This window comes from Scyliorhinus torazame, chromosome 13, assembly GCF_047496885.1.
Source record: "Scyliorhinus torazame isolate Kashiwa2021f chromosome 13, sScyTor2.1, whole genome shotgun sequence".
NCBI lineage: Eukaryota > Metazoa > Chordata > Chondrichthyes > Carcharhiniformes > Scyliorhinidae > Scyliorhinus > Scyliorhinus torazame.
The window spans coordinates 205,837,201-205,856,103 of record NC_092719.1 but is presented as its reverse complement, the minus strand read 5'-3'; the positions used below and the strand labels follow the sequence as shown (position 1 = coordinate 205,856,103).

At 44.9% G+C, this 18,903-nt stretch overlaps 1 protein-coding gene across 2 annotated transcripts in view; it reads left to right on the top strand.

Annotated features, from left to right (window-relative positions):
• Positions 1 to 8,024, top strand: part of usp4 (ubiquitin specific peptidase 4 (proto-oncogene)) — a 135,772-nt gene extending 127,748 nt beyond the window's left edge. For both annotated transcript variants that reach the window (XM_072472959.1, XM_072472958.1), the window contains 3 exons: positions 3,755 to 3,858; positions 3,957 to 4,045; positions 7,101 to 8,024. In XM_072472959.1, the coding sequence (XP_072329060.1) occupies positions 3,755 to 3,858; positions 3,957 to 4,045; positions 7,101 to 7,241 (334 nt within the window). In that variant the 3' untranslated portion in view covers positions 7,242 to 8,024. The remainder of the gene's footprint in view (positions 1 to 3,754; positions 3,859 to 3,956; positions 4,046 to 7,100) is intronic.
• The last annotated feature ends 10,879 nt before the right edge of the window (positions 8,025 to 18,903 follow it).

Sequence of the window (18,903 nt, the reverse complement as noted above, 5' to 3'; positions counted from 1 at the left end):
AGTGCTTTTAAAGGTTGACTTACCTCCCAGCAACCTCCTTCCGCAATGCTCCCGCTGAAACTGACTCACCACTCACCAGCTGTTCTCACGCCGAAATCGACTTGTGCCTCTTGTAACATTTATTGGTTGAACCCTATACATGCTGAGTGGGTATAATGTTGTGCCTTCAAACTATCAGAAAAATGAACTTAGTAGCAAAGATGAAGTTCAGTCCAAGTTCCTCTTAAAATTCATTGTCTGTTTCTTTTTGAATGGAGGAAGTAAAGTCTATAGCATTTGTAAAGGCCCTTCAGTCTGTTGTCTATATTAATTCTTTGAGCATTCAAAAGCCAATTCCTCTGCCCCAGTGTTCGCTATGGCCTTGAAGCTTCAAGGTAGCACAGGAAGCCACTCAAGTTGTGTTTGTCTCAACATTCCAGAAATAATCCTTGTGGCTTCCCAGAGATGGATATCTGCATTTGTGTGGCGATTCCTGAGCCAGGTTGAACAACAGTGCTCTGCTGTTAGATAAACCAGGGGGAGTGAAGCAGTGTGCAATGTGCTGGCTCTGCTCCCCCAGGTGGTACCTACCAATTTCCATATGAGATTCACTGATGGCTTGAATTTAACTCTGGTGTTCTGAAGGTGTTGCTGGTCAGGAGTAATGCCAAGATATTTTGGCTTTGGGTTGTGGGTGAGTGGTCGGCCACAGAATTGGACGTGAAGTTCTTTCCTGGCCTTCGAGTATTCATGTGGAAGGTTGAAACAACCGTCCTGGCACTGTTGGTCGAAATGTCCATTTTCTGAAGTAGGTTTCCAGAGAACATAGATCTTCAGTGAGTCAATGCCCTGAAGTTTTTTAGCCTGGAAAGCTAGGGGGAAGATGGCGGTGTAGTGCTGTTGTCTGTGGACTACTAATCCAAAGACCCAAGGGTACTTTGTGGGAAGGAAATCAATTGTATATATGTTGAATAGAGCTGGTGCGAGGCCTAATCCCTGTGCAAATCCATTGTTGGTTACCTGTAAAGGCTGATTTGATCTCCCAAGTTGCACACCAATGTCGGCTACTGATCATAGAATTGATTAGTTGTAGAGTATTAATGTTTTTTTTCCATGTTGGAGACTTTCAACATCCCACCAATGGAAAATATCTTTCTCTGTTCGCTATACACAATATTCTTGTATAAGTGTATGGTTGACTCTTTGCACTTGTTTTCCATCCTTGTTTGTGAAACCCAAAAGGCTGTTGACCTATTAGATATTTTTATTTACTTTAATTTTTAAGAAATTATGTATTTCAACCCTGCGGTCTCTGTTCATTTGCATGCTTTAGCACTTAGCACTGTGTATTATCTTTCTTACCAAAATACATGACCCATACTTTGCCATATTAATCGCATGTACCATTTGCCTGTTCGTTCTGCAGCATCCTTTGTCTTTCTGAAGTTCTCTCTTCCAGTTGCTGTATACTAGAACTTTGTGCCATCAGCACATTAAGATCTTTGTTTTTGATGTTCAAGTCCATTAAAATCATGCACCTATCCATACTTCTTTATAAAAATGAGCACAGAATGTATGACTTGGAACTGAATTAGTTCTGGGTGTCCTAGTCTAATTATTTAATGTTCTCTAACCCCTCTTAACCACAAAGGTTTTTTAAAAATAAATTTAGAGCACCCAATTATTTTTTTTCCAATTAAGAGGCAATTTAGCATGGCCAATCCACCTACCCTGCATATCTTTGGGTTGTGGGGGTGAGACCCACGCAGACACAGGGGGAATGTGCAAACTCCACATGGACAGTGACCCAGGAGCGAACTGGGTCCTCGGTACTGTGAGGCAGCAGTGCTAATCACTACGCCAACATGTCGCCCATTAACCACAAAAGTTACACATGGTCTTGAATCTCCTTGTGAAAAGTCAGGGAAAATTGACTTAAGGTAATTAACAAACACCTTGCTTCACACCGGCCTTACTGCATTGTGATTTTTGGTTGTTTTTTTTTGTTGATATTTACTATTGGAAATTGTTGACAGTCCTTCTCATTCAGCTTCCCTACGTCGCCTGGCACCGAATTTTGGTAAATTTCTGAAACAGGTTGTCATTCCCTTTAGGTGGTCTAATTCCAAATTATATATGTGTCCTTGTATCTTTCTACTCAGTTTAAGCAAGGCATGTATAGCTTCCTCTTACATTTGCAGGCTTCCCTACTATCATCACCCTACCAAACCCTGCTTCCCTGGTGATATAGTTACTTTACTGGCTTACCACCTTGGGCCTTGTACTCACTCCCATTACTTTTTGCAGTTTCCATACTTCTCTGCAGCCCTCACCACTTCCTCGGTCACTTTGCTCATAGCAATGCATATTTGTAATGACGTAGCCAGTGGCACATTGTTGAAGTATAGGTCTGCTTAGGCACAGTGGGGAGCACTGTTGCTTCACAGCTCCAGGGTCCCAGGTTCGATTCCTGGCTCGGGTCACTGACTGTGTGGAGTCTGCACGTTCTCCTCGTGTCTGCGTGAGTTTCCTCCAGGTGCTCCTGTTTCTTCCCACATGTCTCGAAAGACGTGTTGTTAGGTAATTTGGACATTCTGAATTCTCCCTCAGTGTACCCGAACAGGCGCCAGAATGTGGCGAAGAGGGGCTTTTCACAGTAACTTCATTGCAGTGTTAATGCAAGCTTACTTGTGACAAAGATTATTATTATTATGTGATTTGCTAACACTATATAAAAATATAGTACTAACTTTTAGCTAAAATAATACGCTAAGGAGCTCTTTAAGTTAAAGCCTATCTTTCTGAATTTATTACTTCACTAGTACCCTCCAATTCCTTTGTTTATCTACCCATTGCTTTATGAATATGCCGATGAGGGTAGCATGGTGGCGCAGTGGGTTAGCCCTGTTGCCTCACGGCGCCGAGGTCCCAGGTTCGATCCCGGCTCTGGGTCACTGTCCGTGTGGAGTTTGCACATTCTCCCCGTGCTTGCGTGGGTTGCGCCCCCACAACCCAAAGATGTGCAGGATAGGTGGATTGGCCATGCTAAATTGCCCCTTAATTGGAAAAAAATGAATTGGGCACTCTAAATTTATTTTTTAATGAATATATTGATGCATTGTGCCTCCACCCAATTATTTTATTGACTTGGTCTTCTGGTGCTCACTACATTCCCTTTAATTATTTGGTATGCCTGTTCATCCATCACTTTGTAAATTTGTTGCTGTGCCAACACTCAAATTCATATTATTAATTTATAAATGAATGACTCTTCATTTTTGGTGTCCCTGCTCTAAATTGCTTGATTTCCACGGTATCTATTACTCTCTCGATTCACTGGGTCACAATGGTATTTGTTCCTTTCACTGGGTTAGGGTTGGATTTTCCTACTTCAGGTAATTGAACTAATTTTCAATATCCATTTTGTTTTAGTGGCAGCTTCTATTTTCGGGTTGAGTATCATTAAATCCTTGGGAACATAGAAATAAAATTCCAAGATTGTGCGGGTTTTCACTCAATTTCCATTGTAGTGTTGCTTCAACGTTCTCCATTGTTGATCTATCATCCTGTTTGCTAACTTTTCTGCCTATTTAATTGTTGCCAAGTCCCTTATCCCTTATTAAAATGAGGTTATTGAGGTATGAGTAAATAGCTTGCTTCAAGATTTCTATTGTGTGGAACGAAGTTGTCAGTGCATTGTTGAGTCTTTGTAAATGCATATTCTATATTTTCTGAAACATTATTGTTAAAGATTTTTCTTTTATTGGGCTTGTAGGGATCTGAACATGTCTGAGTTTGTCTACAACCCCAAAGCTGGTCCTTGCATCTATGACCTTGTTGCAGTAACTAACCACTATGGAGGAATGGGAGGCGGCCATTGTAAGTAACTTGTCTTTTCATTTGTTAACTGAAAATTGAAGGACATTAACATCTTTGTGGATGTAAATGTATAACTTGCTATGTCTTTCTGCCAACAGATACTGCATATGCTAAAAATAAAATTGATGGACAATGGTATTACTTTGATGACAGTAGTGTATCAGGAGCATCAGAAGATCAGATTGTAGTAAGTTACACTAATTACAGTACAGAAAATATAATGGTTCATTTGGAAATTTCTCATTTAAAAAATTAATTGAGTATTTGCTTGCATAGAACAGTCATATGTCCAGTTCCACAATCTGGGGACAAACTAATCTGATAGATGCGGAGAGTTTGAGTTTTGGATTTGAGATTTTCATCTACCCTGACATTTCTTTCCTAAATTTCTTTGTTAATACATATTCCCAAATATTCCAAATATCAATCAATGCCCTAGTCCTCAGCCTCCTCCTGACCAGGATGTGTGAAATGCCTGACTGTTTCGCTTTTTTAACAAACTTGTTCTCCCGGTATAGATGACACTGACAAGGTCACATTTACTGTTCCCACTAGCTGATATATTACAATCTCATGAATTCACTTTGTCACTTGCTGCCAATGTGTCCTGAAAAACATCTCCATAAATGCAGCAAAGTGACATTTTCTCTTCAAAATGAGTTTCACAGGGCGGCATTGTGGCACAGTGGTTAGCACGGCTGCCTCACAGCGCCAAGGACCCAGATTCGATCCCAGCCTCGGAGTCACTGTCCGTGTGGAGTTTGCACATTCTCCCCATGTCTGTGTGGATCTCATCCTCGCAGCTCAAAAGAGTGCAGGGTAGATTGATTGGCCATGCTAAATTGCCCCTTAATTGGAAAATAAAAATGAAAAGTGTTTCACTCCTAAGATTAAGGCAGAACAAATCAAAGTCCGAGCTGCTTGTTGACCTCACTTGATGAGCGAATAGAGTCTTCATATTTTTTACTTTTAACCTTGTATTTCTAGCATCATTTCCTGTTTGTTTCCCTCCAACCCAGCTTCTCAACCATATCATCCAGTCAACCCTAGTAAAACACTGATGTCATGGTGATGCCAATGCATAAAATTGGACTTCATCCTTTGTTTTGAACAACTTTTATCTCCTCTACTGCTAGTCCTCCATTTTCAACTTTTGGTCACTGCCCATTAATAATTCCATTTCACCAGGTGCTTGCATGTCTTCCACTCCCATTCAAACATGGTCACCTCAAAGTTCCATCCTCTACTTTCCTATTCTTCACATACACATCGGAGCACATGATCAGCTTCCAAGCATGTTCCTTGCAAAATAAGTAGGTAGTGCAAAGTGCTAATGTTCCGAGGGAAGTGCCTGAGTTCAAAATAATGGTTCTCAACATTGAATTTCCAACCACTTGACTGAGTGAAAGATGTTTCCCTTAAAGGAAAATTCTGGCAATGAGTGAGGCTCTTGAGAGTGCATTTCTAGCACTAATAAAGCAGCATTAGCAGAGTCCAGGTTTTTTGGAAAAAGCAAAATAACAAATATTTAGATTCCTCCGCCCCTCCCAGGTTTCTCTTTTGAAAGTGTTTTTTTTATTTGCTGGTGTTCTGTCCAAGCTCTTAAAACCCTCTGGTACTTCACCCAAGAACCCATTTTTTCTATGTCTGCATACTGTTTGACTGTTGTCTGCTGTGGCTCAGTTGGTGACATACTCACCTCAGTCAGAAGGTTGTGGGTTCTAGTCCCATTCCAGGGTTTGAGCACAAAAGCAAAGCTGACACCCACTAATGGCCCTCTGCAGTCAGAGGTGCTAACAAGCCAAGGATCGTATGCCCCCTCAGGTGGATATAAAAGATCCTGTGGTATCAATATTTATCTGTCAATCAACTCTGCCAGATTACCTATATTACAAAGGCACTTGGATGTTTGGAATATCCTGTCTTTTCTTTTTAGGAAGGCCATCATATTGGTGCCTGATCCTTCCCTTGCCTATCATCCACAACTGCACTTTCTGTCAGGGATCACTGGGCAGTAGTCAGAAACAACTCTTACTCACAAGCCCATGGGCACAGAAACACATCTGCCCCGCTAAGATTGCATTATCTGAAACACAAAAGGAAGTACTTTAGTTTGGATACTTGTTCTGCGCATTGGCTTCCAAATGTGATTTTCTGACAGCTTAGAAAACTCAGTTTGCAGAACTTGGTTGGAAAAGATTCCCAGAGTCTTTTGTATCGCAGGTTTGTTTTTTTAGCTGCAAGAAATAATAGGATGGGATGGTTTTTATAGCTTATGAGTTGAGATGGGCAAAGTTGGGCGATGTTACGGAGGTAGAATGGGTGGTTTTAGTGATGGCATGACTCAGAGGTCAGAAACTCATTTCAAGATCAAATATGACACCATGGTTGCGAACAGACTAGCTTGTTCTCTGCTGCCAGAGAGAGGGATTGAGCATAAATAGCAAGTTTACCAAGCAGCCCTGGAGTCTGCTCTGCCATTCAGTATAATCATGACTGACCTTCTGCCTCAACTTAATTTTCCTGCTCATTCCCTTCCTTTGAATACCTGAGGCACCAAAAATCTGTTTATCCTGAATGAACTCAATGATGGAACATTCACAATTTCGAACAATTGCAATTTGAATGAAAAGATTCTTCCTTACTTCAATCCTAAATGACCAACCCCTTAACCTGAGGCTGTGCCTTCAGGTACTAGATTTCCCAGCTAGCAGAAACAGTCTCCATGTGCACCCTGTCGAGCCCTTCAGAGCCTTGTACATTTTGATGAGATTTCCCATTCTTCTGAACTCCAGAGAATATCTTCCCACATAATATAAGACCAAAACTGACCACAGTACACCTTATATGGTCTCATCAAAACCCTACATTTGGAGGAAGAGTACTTTTTATTCTTGTACTCAATGCCCTTGCAGTAAAGACCACTGAACTATTTGTCTTCCTGTATTGAGTGCTAACCTTGAGTACACCCAAATCTGAACATCAACATATTTAGACATTCATACTTTTTTCTGTTTTTCTCTTCACACTACCAAAGTGAGTAACTGGGCATTTGCCCATATTATGCCCCATCTGCCACCTTATTGCCCACTCCCTTAATAGCCGTGAATGACTTGAGTCAGGTCAAGAAATGGATTAGGAAAGGAGATCGAGGAAGAAGCAGCAAATGCCTTATTGTTTCATGATTTGCATTGCCCCCAGCATCAGAACATGACACTAACTGTGATTTCTATTTTTCCTAGACAAAAGCAGCATATGTTCTTTTCTACCAACGTAGAGACACAAATAGCCATTACAACAGTTCATCTGCTTCCTCGAGTCCTCCTGCTGAAGAGAATGGTGAGAATAGAAAAAATGAAGAAGACAAAATGGACACCAACTAAGATGAAAGTGCATGGTTTGCCAACAAGAAATTAGATCAACTGTTTTTGGACTATGCTGCTCTATATCATCAGCACCAGCTGCCTTCAGGGTAGGGGACAAAAACCCTCTTGATAACAGCAACTTTTTTTAGAACAAAATTGGTCAGATTTGGATCACTGGGTGACCAAAAAATAACAGTTGCTTAACCTTTGTTCAGTCATGCTCTGTTTCAGAATCTACTGATTTCTGATGACAATTAACGAACGTCAATGTGTACTGTAAAATAAACTACTTTGGAAATTTTTAAGTGAGGTTTTTTCTCATCGGCTACTTAAGATCAGGGTTTTTGGTTTAGTTTTGAAAAGGGTTGCAGTTTCTACTCTGTTCCTTCCCAGATTAATTTTCTGCCCAATTTGGATTTTTAAGTTATGTCACAAACTTGTATTGCTTGTATTGTTTCCTCTTGGTATAATGGTATTTCTTTGCATGAATGACACCTTGCATCTTAACCTGGAAATCTTGCATTATAAATCTGTAGCAGAGCACTGGTTTATTTGTGGTTTGGCTACTGTGACTTGGATAATAAAATTTGTAATATTATATTGTATTATAGGCAGCACAGGAACAGAGGTTTCCAGTCCCCAGGTGAGATACTGATCCAAACCAGCATAAGCTTGCTGGTATGTATTGTAATGTAAATTTCACATCAGTTTCTTCTAGTCTTTTTGCTCAAACTGGCACTTTGTAAGTGGCTGGTTTTAATACATATCTCTACATAAATAAAGACTGCTGATTGGAGCTATGCCTTGTCTGCCATGTGGGCTCACTGTGTAACTCTAGTGGAAACAATTTTTGTGTTTTTCGAACACCAGGTTTTGATAAAAAATGAATTAGAGCTGTTATAACTTTTATTGGATAATCTCCTTTTGGTTTCTAACAAAAATTGGGAAGCAGATGGGAAATAATGTTATAAACTGCTGCTATACCCTTCAAGAACTTCGAAAGAAAACACTGGTTTGACAGTCTTTTGTGACATCTTACATTATATTGAGAACATTTCTGTTTTCTTGAAGTTCACCAACTCTCTACTATCTTAAGCCTACCAATTTATTGTATGTTAAAATTACTGTATGTCTAAATATTCAGTTTCAAAATGCACTTAAGACTTGACAGCCATTGTCTCTGGCAAAATTATTATAAATGCAATACTTGCCTGTAAGAAAATGTTATAATTACTTTTGCACCATTGTCTTTGGCCCGCTGTACACTTCACTGCACTTGGCTGAGCCACATTATTCTGGTCTATCGAAGTCAGTTTTAATGTAACTTCTAGACACTGAGAACCATCCTCGTCCTTCACAGAGAAGCACTTTGGAGCTGAAATGTTCCTGGAATGTGACAGCTGATTTCACCCTCCTTAAACCAGCCCTGAAATGTCTGTCCCTTTCATCCTTAAACAGTCACTCCATTCAAATTCATCAGTCACTGCAATGAAACAGCAATGCTCTGTTGCCCTTCCAAACACATCTCTTTTACCATTCTTCCCATCACCTCTAACCGTGCTCAATTATGCGTCTTCATGTGCAAAACCACAGATGTAGAGTGTTTTTAAAATGTAAAATTCAATCCAATACCCTGCTGAATGTTGAAAACAGCCATATTTTAGATTCAGTTTGTGGATTTTGTTCATGGTTACGTCTATCGAAGGTAGAACCGCTACCATTTATTTCTCTGAATCATGGACAGATGTAAATTGAGAAGTCTGTCATCCAGCATCTCAACATTTGGTGAGAAAAGAATCAGGACCCAACAGGACAAGTGAGCGTGCAGAAAAACCAGTGCCTTCACCACATAGCAGTGATTTTGTGTGTAATATTTGCAATTGGATCTGCAAATCAAGATTTGGATTAATCAAATTCGAGACAACAGTATTCTAGACAATGAACAGTTGGTCTCCTTGCTGAACACTCACCTTCAAATGACTGGAGAATCCACCATTTTATTATATTGCATCTTATAATTACCCTGAAGTAAACGAGTGTAGGGAAGGGCATGATGTCCTTTGACTTATATCTGTATAACATTCTTTCCCAAGTGAGCTTTTACCTTTCTAGTTAACTATTAGAATTAACTCGACAATTCTGCAGATCCCTTATTTATCTCCAGCTATAATTACAAGTATTGCCTGACACCACAGCAGAAGAGGTACTAAAAATATGAAAACTACCATTTGAGCTGTTTCTAAATTGTTTTCACAGACTGATATTAAATTCTTATAGAAGGCTAGCATCTTGTCACCACCAGCTTCTCAAGAGCAATTAGGGATGGACAATAGGGGCAGCATGGTGGCACAGTGGATCGCACTGCTGCCTCACGGCGCCGAGGTCCCAGGTTCGATCCCGGCTCTGGGTCACTGTCCATGTGGAGTTTACACATTCTCCCCGTGTTTGCGAGGGTTTTGCCCCCACAACCCAAAGATGTGCAGGGTAGGTGGATTGGCCACGCTAAATTACCCCTTAATTGGAAAAAATGAATTGGGTACTCTAAATTTATTTTCAAAAAGGGATGGACAATAAGTGCTGGCCTAGCCAACGAGACTCCCATCCTGTGAATGAATAAATAACAAGTTTACAAGGTTAGTGCAGCGGTTAGCAGTGCACCAAGGATCCAGGTTTGATTCTGGCCCTGCGTCACTGTCCATGTGGCGTTTGCACATTCTCCTCGTGTCTGTGTGGGTCTCACCCCCACAACCCAAAGATGTATAGGGTAGGTAGCTAAAATGCCCCTTAATTGGAAATAAAAAGGAATTGGGCACTTTAAATTTATTAAATAAAAGAAACATCAGTTTACTTGCATCCGTGTGCAATCTGTAAAGTGCGACTGAATTAAGTTTTCCTTCTGCATTATTTTGCAGCAAAGTTAGAATTCTTGACCAACACTGCTAAACAAAGTATTTTAAATTCACAATATGTTGACCTGAAACCTTTCAAATGGAACAGAAATTGTAGATTTTACAATTTGAAGAGAAGTGCAACTATCTTGGACCTACTCCAAATTGGTATCAGTATATTTGTGCTACCTGGTTCTAAAGTCAAGTAACTAATATTGTATATTGAAGTTGATGCATGACTCTGCGGATAGAAGTAGGCAGTCCTGGTTCTTGTTAATTATGTTTTTCTAATGCCACCTAGCCCCTAGCCACACCAAAAAAAACTCCCAAGGGAACCATAAATTAACACTAGGTTATGCTTTGAAAAAGATTAGACTTGGCATAGGGAAATCCAACAATGATGAAATACTGCTCATTAGGATGCTTTCCTTACCAACATTGTCATGAGTCTTCATAGCATCAAAGTGCCTTCATTGTATTGCTATCATTGACACCTAACTGACTAAAGGATGTCAAATGTTGTAGTCATAAGCTGTGGGGTAGCTTGATGTTGGGTGGACCACAGGCTCATCCAATTAAAACTTCAAACTCAAGACCCATTTTTGAATCCACATGGTAAAACCATGCCAGGATAAATGTTGCCAAATTTAAAGGCCAGCTTTTATTGTCCATCCCTAATTGCCCTCGAGAAGCTGGTGGACTGAATCATGCAACTATCAGCTCAGCATCTGGCAACAGCAAAAATGGCTTATGCTGCAGCCAGTAAGACCTGGGAATCAAAAATAAACCAAAAAGATTTGAAGGATAGAATGACAGGGAGGTTGCTGAATTGCTCTGAGAAATGCATTCTTCCACATACATTGAGTGAAAGACAGGTCATCAATTATCAACATCAAAAAAGCTGTATGTGCCAAGATGTGTGAGGACAGACAAATCTAAGTTATGCAGGTAAAGTGGCTGACAAAATCTAGATGTATACTGACATAGATGATATGTAACGGGTATATCATCAAGGCACAAGGAAATATCTGACAATCTGTAATCTCCAATTAATCCAGATACCTAATAAAGCAATTTGAATAGAGCAAGCAGCAGGAAGTTAACCTGTGTTAGTAGCTTGTAGTATCTGCTGTTTACATTCCATCAGTGCTGGTATCCAAGACCTTGGTTCCTTCTGATCCACGTCAAATCTTTGATCAATCCAGAGGCTTTGAAAGATTGACATTGATGTGGTTCCTATTTTTAGCCTTGCTAACAAATTGAGCTTTGACATCTGTCTTGTCACAGTTTTAAATAAACTTGCCCATCGCATCAGTGTCCCCCCCTATCCACTCGGTGACTGTAATTTTGATGCACTAGCACTATGGGCAAGATTGGCTACTATCTTTATTCGCCTGGTCAATGCCGCTCCCTACCAGCGTGTTTGTTAGTCCCCGTCCTACAGCAAAGTCTGGTCTCTAGTCGGCTCAGATTTCCCTGCCGCTGGAACTGTGTGGTGGTTGGTGTGCAACGACTACCCCACTTTAAAAGAATCCATGCACAGACATCTTCCACCCACCCAAATTAATTTTGGGATCTGAAATGTCAGGACCCTTATAGACAGCAGCAACAGACCTGAATGCCACACTGCAATTATAGCCCAGGAACTCCAGCACCACAACATTAATATTGCCACCTTGAGCGAGACACAACTGGCAGGAGAAGACCAGCTTAAAGAACAAAGTGGCAGATACACCTTCTGGAAAGGCAAACTAGAAGAAGAACATCAACTCTTATGGGGTCAGCTTCACTGTGTAAAAAAAAAACAAAAAGGTCAGACATCTCAATGAACTCCCCCTGCTGGACTGACCACTGACTAATCCGCTCCAGCATCCTGGCCCCAAACCGGCACAGACAAAAAAAACTGCTGCAGGATACTCAAATGTGCTGGACTCAAAGATCCTGTGAAGAAAGTGCTACACAGTCGGCGCCTCAGCTAACTTGCCAACGACCAACAAGCCAGAATCACAGAATGCTCACAGCACTTGGTCCACCTTAAAAGTCGGCATCGGCGAGGAGACACCGGCTCTTGACCAGACTGGTTCGAATAGGACGACCAGGAGACCCAGGATCTCCTTGACCGCAAACGCAAGGCATTCCTGAACTAGCAGCTCCACCAAAACTCGTGAGGTTAAAGAAGCCTTCAGACAAGGCCAAGGTGCAATAAATAACCTGCAACCTAAAAAACAGATGGTAGGTGGAAAGAGTGCAGTAGATTCAGTAACCTGCCCGCAACCACGATGTGGTTAAAACCTTTGCAAGGGGTGGCGCAGTGATTAGCACATGCTGCTTCATGCCCCCAAGGACCCGGGTTTGATCCCGGCCCCAGGTCACTGTCCGTGTAGAGTTTGCACATTCTCCCTGTGCCTGTGTGGGTCACACCCCCACAACCCACATTTGTGCAGGGTAGGTGGATTGGGCACGGTATATTGCCCCTTAATTGGAAAATCTTTTTAAAAACCACTTACACTCTGAGTATCCAGGAACCCATTCCACTGTGAGCCAAATAGCGGAGAGGCACTCATCAAAGACAGAGGCACTCAATGCCAGCTGTGGAGAGAACTTCAAGGACCTCAACTAAGACACAGTCTTCGATCCAAGTGCCCTCGACACCATCCCTCAACACACTAGCCGCTGCCATCTCAGCACAACCCCAGTTTGCCATGAGTTTGAAAAAGCCATCCAACAGCTGAAAAACAAGGCCTCTGGCACAGATGAAATCCCCGCAGAAGTATTAAAATGCGGAGGAGAGGTAATCTTGATGAGAATCCACAATCTCATCACCCTTGTCTGGAATGAAGTGAGCATTCTCAGAGACTCCTTAATTGTGACCATCTTTTAAAAAATATATATATTTTATTAAAGTTTTTCGATCAACCAAGAATTTTCCATTTTTACAACTTTGTAACAGTATATACATTGATCGTTTTAAAAATAATAGATTAACTAACGGCAAGTGCCAACACAAATAAAAAACAAAAAGAAATAGTAACATTGAGAAGATAAATATGAACAACAATTATGTAACAACACACAAAAAAAAAAGACCCGAATGCACCCTCCCCCCTGGGTTGTTGCTGTTGTCTTTCCTATTTTCCCTTATCGTTCTGCGAGATAGTCGAGGAACGGTTGCCACCGCCTGGTGAACCCCTGAGCCGAACCTCTTAATGCGTACTTTATCCGCTCCAATTTTATAAACCCTGCCATGTTGTTTATCCAGGCCTCCACGCCCGTGGGTTTAGCTTCTTTCCACATAAGTAGAATCCTTCGCCGGGCTACTAGGGACGCAAAGGCCAAAACATCGGCCTCTCTCGCCTCCTGCACTCCTGGCTCATCTGCAACCCCGAATATAGCCAACCCCCAGCTTGGTTTGACCGGGACCCCCACCACCTTTGAAATCACATTTGCCACACCCACCCAGAACCCGTGCATTATCGGACATGACCAAAACATGTGGGTGTGGTTCGCAGGGCTTCCCGCGCACCTCCCGCACCTATCCTCCACCCCAAAAAACCTGCTCAATCTTGCTCCCGTCATATGCGCCCTGTGTCGTACCTTGAATTGGATCAGGCTGAGCCTGGCACACGAGGACGAGGAATTTACCCTACTTAGGGCATCTGCCCACAGCCCCTCCTCAATCTCTTCCTCCAGCTCCCCCTCCCATTTTCCTTTCAATTCCTCTATCATCGTCTCCCCCTCGTCTCTCATTTCCCTGTATATATCGGACACCTTACTGTCACCCACCCATGCCCCCGAAATCACTCTGTCCTGGATCCCTTGCGCCGGGAGCTGCGGAAATTCCCTTATCTGTTGCCTTACAAATGCCCTCACTTGCATATAACGAAATGCATTCCCAGGTGGCAACCCGTATTTTTCTGTTAGTGCTCCCAGACTCGCGAACGTCCTGTCCAAGAACAAGTCCTTCAGTTTTGCAATTCCTGCTCGCTGCCAAGATTCAAATCCCCCGTCTATCCTTCTCGGGACGAACCTGTGGTTGTTCCTTATCGGCGACCACATTGAGGCCCCCGTCACTCCCCTATGTCGTCTCCACTGCCCCCAAATCTTCAGAGTCGCCATCACCACTGGGTTTGTGGTGTACCTTTTCGGGGAGAACGGCAGCGGCGCCGTTGCCAGTGCTTTTAAGCTAGTTCCCCTACAGGATGCCATCTCCAGCCTTTTCCACGCCGCTCCTTCTTCTTCCCTCATCCACTTACATATCATAAACACGTTAGCGGCCCAATAATAATCACTCAGACTCGGCAGTGCCAATCCCCCTCTATCTCTACTGCGCTGCAGGAACCCCCTCTTTACCCTTGGGGTCTTTCCGGCCCACACAAAGCTCATGATGCTCCTGTCCACCTTCTTAAAAAAGGTCTTTGTAATCAGTATGGGGAGGCACTGAAACACAAAAAGAAACCTCGGGAGGACCACCATTTTAACCGCCTGCACCCTGCCCGCCAATGACAGGGGCACCATATCCCACCTCTTAAAGTCCTCCTCCATCTGCACTACCAGTCGCGTCAAGTTAAGCTTATGCAAGGTTCCCCAGTCCCTGGCCACCTGGATCCCTAAATACCGGAAATCTCTTGTTACCCTCCTCAGCGGCAGCTCGTCTATTCCCCTGCCCTGTTCCCCGGGGTGCATCACAAACAGTTCACTCTTCCCATATTCAGTTTGTATCCCGAAAACTCTCCAAACTCCCTGAGTGTCTGCATTATCTCAGGTATCCCCTCCACTGGGTCCGCGACATATAACAGCAGATCATCCGCGTATAATGACACCCGATGTTCTTCTCATCCTCTAAGTACCCCTCTCTACTTCCTGGAGCCCCTCAGTGCTATGGTCAATTGCCAACGCAAACAGTAACGGGGACAGGGGGCACCCCTGTCTTGTGCCCCTATATAGTCGGATGTAGTCGGATCGTTGCCTGTTCATAATCACACTTGCCACCGGAGCCCCGTATAGGAGCCGAACCCATCTAATGAAACCCTTCTCCAAATCCAAATCTCTTCAGTACCTCCCACAGATAGTCCCACTCCACTCTATCAAATGCCTTCTCTGCATCCATAGCCACCACTATCTCCGCCTCCCCCTCCGGTGGGGGCATCATCATCACCCCTAACAACCTCCGTATATTGGTATTCAATTGCCTCCCTTTAACAAATCCTGTTTGGTCATCATGCACCACCCCAGGGACACAATCCTCTATCCTTGTCGCCATCACTTTGGCCAATAACTTGGCATCTACGTTCAGGAGGGAGATAGGCCTGTATGACCCGCACTGCAGCGGGTCTTTGTCTCTTTTCAGGATCAGCGATATCGTCGCCTCCGACATCGTCGGGGGTAGTGTCCCCCTTTCCTTAGCCTCATTGAAGGTTCTCGTCAGGAGTGGGGCCAGCAGGTCCTCATATTTCCTATAGAATTCCACCGGGAACCCATCTGGTCCCGGGGCCTTCCCTGCCTGCATGTTACCTCCTCTACCTCAATCTGCGCTCCCAGTCCTGTCCTCTCCTGCTCCTCAACCTTCGGGAACTCCAACTGGTCTAGGAAATGCATCATTCCCTCTTTCCCTTCCGGGGGTTGGGCCTTATACAGCCTCTCGTAGAATACCTTAAATACCCCGTTCACCCTCTCCGCTCTCTGTTCCATCCTCGTCTCTAACTCCTCCGATCTCTCTCGCCGCCCCCCTCTTCCTAAGTTGTTGGGCCAGCAGTCGGCTCGCCTTCTCTCCGTATTCATACTGTACTCCCTGTGCCTTCCTCCACTGCGTCTCCGCCTTACCCGTGGTCAACAAGTCAAAGTCCGTGTGTAGTCTACGTCTTTCCCTGTATAGCCCTTCGTCCGGAGCCTCCGCATATTGCCTATCCACCCTCAAAATCTCCCCAATCAGTCTCTCCCTTTCTTTACCCTCTTGTTTCCCCTTATGGGCCCTTATAGAGATCAGCTCCCCTCTCACCACCGCTTTCAGCGCCTCCCAGACTACTCACACCTGGACCTCTCCGTCATCATTGACCTCTAGGTATCTTTCAATACATCCCCTCACCCTTCCACATACCCCCTCGTCCGCCAACAGTCCCATGTCCAATCTCCAAAGCGGGCGTTGCTCCTTTTCCTCACCTAGTTCCAGATCTACCCAATGTGGAGCATGATCTGAAATGGCTATATCCGAGTACTAGAACATAGAACATAGAACAATACAGCGCAGTACAGGCCCTTCGGCCCACGATGTTGCACCGAAACAAAAGCCATCCAACCTACACTATGCCATTATCATCCATATGTTTATCCAATAAACTTTTAAATGCCCTCAATGTTGGCGAGTTCACCACTGTAGCAGGTAGGGCATTCCACGGCCTCACTACTCTTTGCGTAAAGAACGGGACTATCTGTGGGAGGTACTCCGCTCCTGCCACCTTCGGGATCAGCGCCCTTCCCAGGACAAAGAAATCTTTCCGGGAGTACACTCTATGGACGTGGGAGAAGAAGGAAAACTCTTTACTCCTCGGTCTAGTAAATCTCCAGGGATCCACTCCTCCAATCTGCTCCATAAAGCCCTTAAGCACCTTGGCCGCTGCCGGCCTCCTCCCGCTCCTAGATCTGGACCGGTCCAGCCCTGGGTCCAGCACCGTGTTGAAGTCCCCCCCCATTACCAACTTTCCCATCTCCAGGTCCGGGATGCGCCCCAACATACGCTTCATAAAGTTCGCATCATCCCAGTTCGGGGCATATACGTTCACCAGCACCACCGCTTCACCTTGCAATCTGCCACTCACCATCACGTACCTACCCCCACTGTCCGCCACTGTGGTCTTCGCCTCAAACAATACCCTTTTCCCCACCAGTATTGCCACCCCTCTATTTTTCGCATCCAAGCCCGAGTGGAATACCTGTCCCACCCATCCTTTTCTGAATCTGACCTGATCCACCAGTTTCAGGTGCGTCTCCTGAAGCATAACCACGTCTGCCTTTAGCTTCTTTAGGTGCGCAAATACCCTTGCCCTCTTAATCGGCCCATTCAACCCTCTCACGTTCCACGTGGTCAACCGGGTTGGGGGGCTCTTTACCCCCTCGTCGACTAGCCATCCCCTTTTTTAAACCAGTTCCTCACCCGGTTCCCACGCAACCGCTTGTCCCCCAGACAGCACCCTCCCGTCCCGACCATCCCATCTTGTAACAGCTCCCCCTTCTTCCCCTTGACAGCAGCAGCAACCCAGTTAATCCCCCCCCCCCCCCCGCCCCCGCTCTAGCTTGATTGCACCCCCCATATTGCTTCCCGGAGTCAGCAAACTCTGGCTGACCTCGGCTTCCCCCGTTTATCCTTAGCCTCCCTGTGTGTGAGGCCCCCTCGTTCCTACGCCCCTTTTTCCCGCCACAGTTTTCATAGCGCGGGAACAGAGCCCGCGCTTCTCTCTCAGCCCCACCCCTAATGGTGCAGCTCCCTCTCTCCTTCCCCATCCCCTTCCCCACCGGCGGCCACATTTCTTCGTGTATCCCCCCCTTCGAGGGGAAAAAATTCCCCCATCTGATTTACAATTTCTTGCCACCACCTCGCTACTTCATTCCAAACATCCTTTCCCAAATCTAGTCCAACTTCTCCTCTTGAATGAATGTCCACGCCTCCTCTGCTGTCTCGAAGTAGTGGTGTTTGCCCTGGTGTGTAACCCACAGTCTTGCCGGCTGCAACATTCCGAATTTTACTTTCTTCCTGTGGAGCACCGCCTTGGCCCGATTGAAACTCGCCCTCCTTCTCGCCACCTCCACACTCCAATCTTGGTAGACGCGGATCACCGCGTTCTCCCATCTGCTGCTCCGTGTCGTCTTAGCCCATCTCAGGACCATCTCCCTGTCCTTGTAGCGGTGGAATCTCACCACTATTGCTCGCAGTATTTCCCCTGCCTTTGGTCTTCTCACGAGGACCCGGTACGCTCCCTCCACTTCCAGGGGGTCCGTCGGGGCCTCAGCTCTCATTAAGGTATGAAGCATCACGCTCACGTACGCCCCAACGTCCGCTCCCTCTGCCCCTTCGGGAAGACCCAAAATCCTTAAGTTCTTCCTCCTCGAGCTATTTTGCAGGGCTTCCAATCTCTCCATACACCTCTTGTGTAGCGCCTCATGAGTCTCCGTCTTCGCCACCAAGCCCTGTATCGCGTCTTCATTTTCGGCAGCCTTTACCTTCACTCCACGGAGCTCCATCTCTTGGGTCTTTTGCGTCTCCTTCAGCCCCTCAATCGCCTGCGTCATCGGCGCCAGCACCTCCTTCTTGAGCTCCTCCACACATCGCCGGAGGAACTCCTGCTGTTCCAGGCCCCTTACCAACTGGGCTCCCTCAGCCGCCATCTTGCTTCTCCCTTCCCTTCTCTGCCACTGCTCCAGAGGATCCTCCACAATCTGGCCACTACTATCACTTCTTTCCATCCACACCCGGCGGGACTCTTTCCTATGTCGCCTCACACTGGGTTTAGCCTTTGAAAATTTCCGTTGGGGCTCCCGATAAGAGCCCAAAAGTCCGTTGAAACGGGAGGTGCCGAAACGTGCGACTTAGCTGGTCATCGCCGCACCCGGAAGTCTCAATTGTGACCATCTTCAAGGAGGGAGACAGGTCGGACTGTGGAACTTGCAGAGGGATTTCCCTACTCTCCCATTTGGGAAAGCTCATTATGAGGAATCCTCCTCAACCACCTCCTTCCAGTGACTGAAAAGCCCCTTCCTGGATCTCAGTGTGGCATGGTAGCACAAGTGGCTAGAACTGTGGC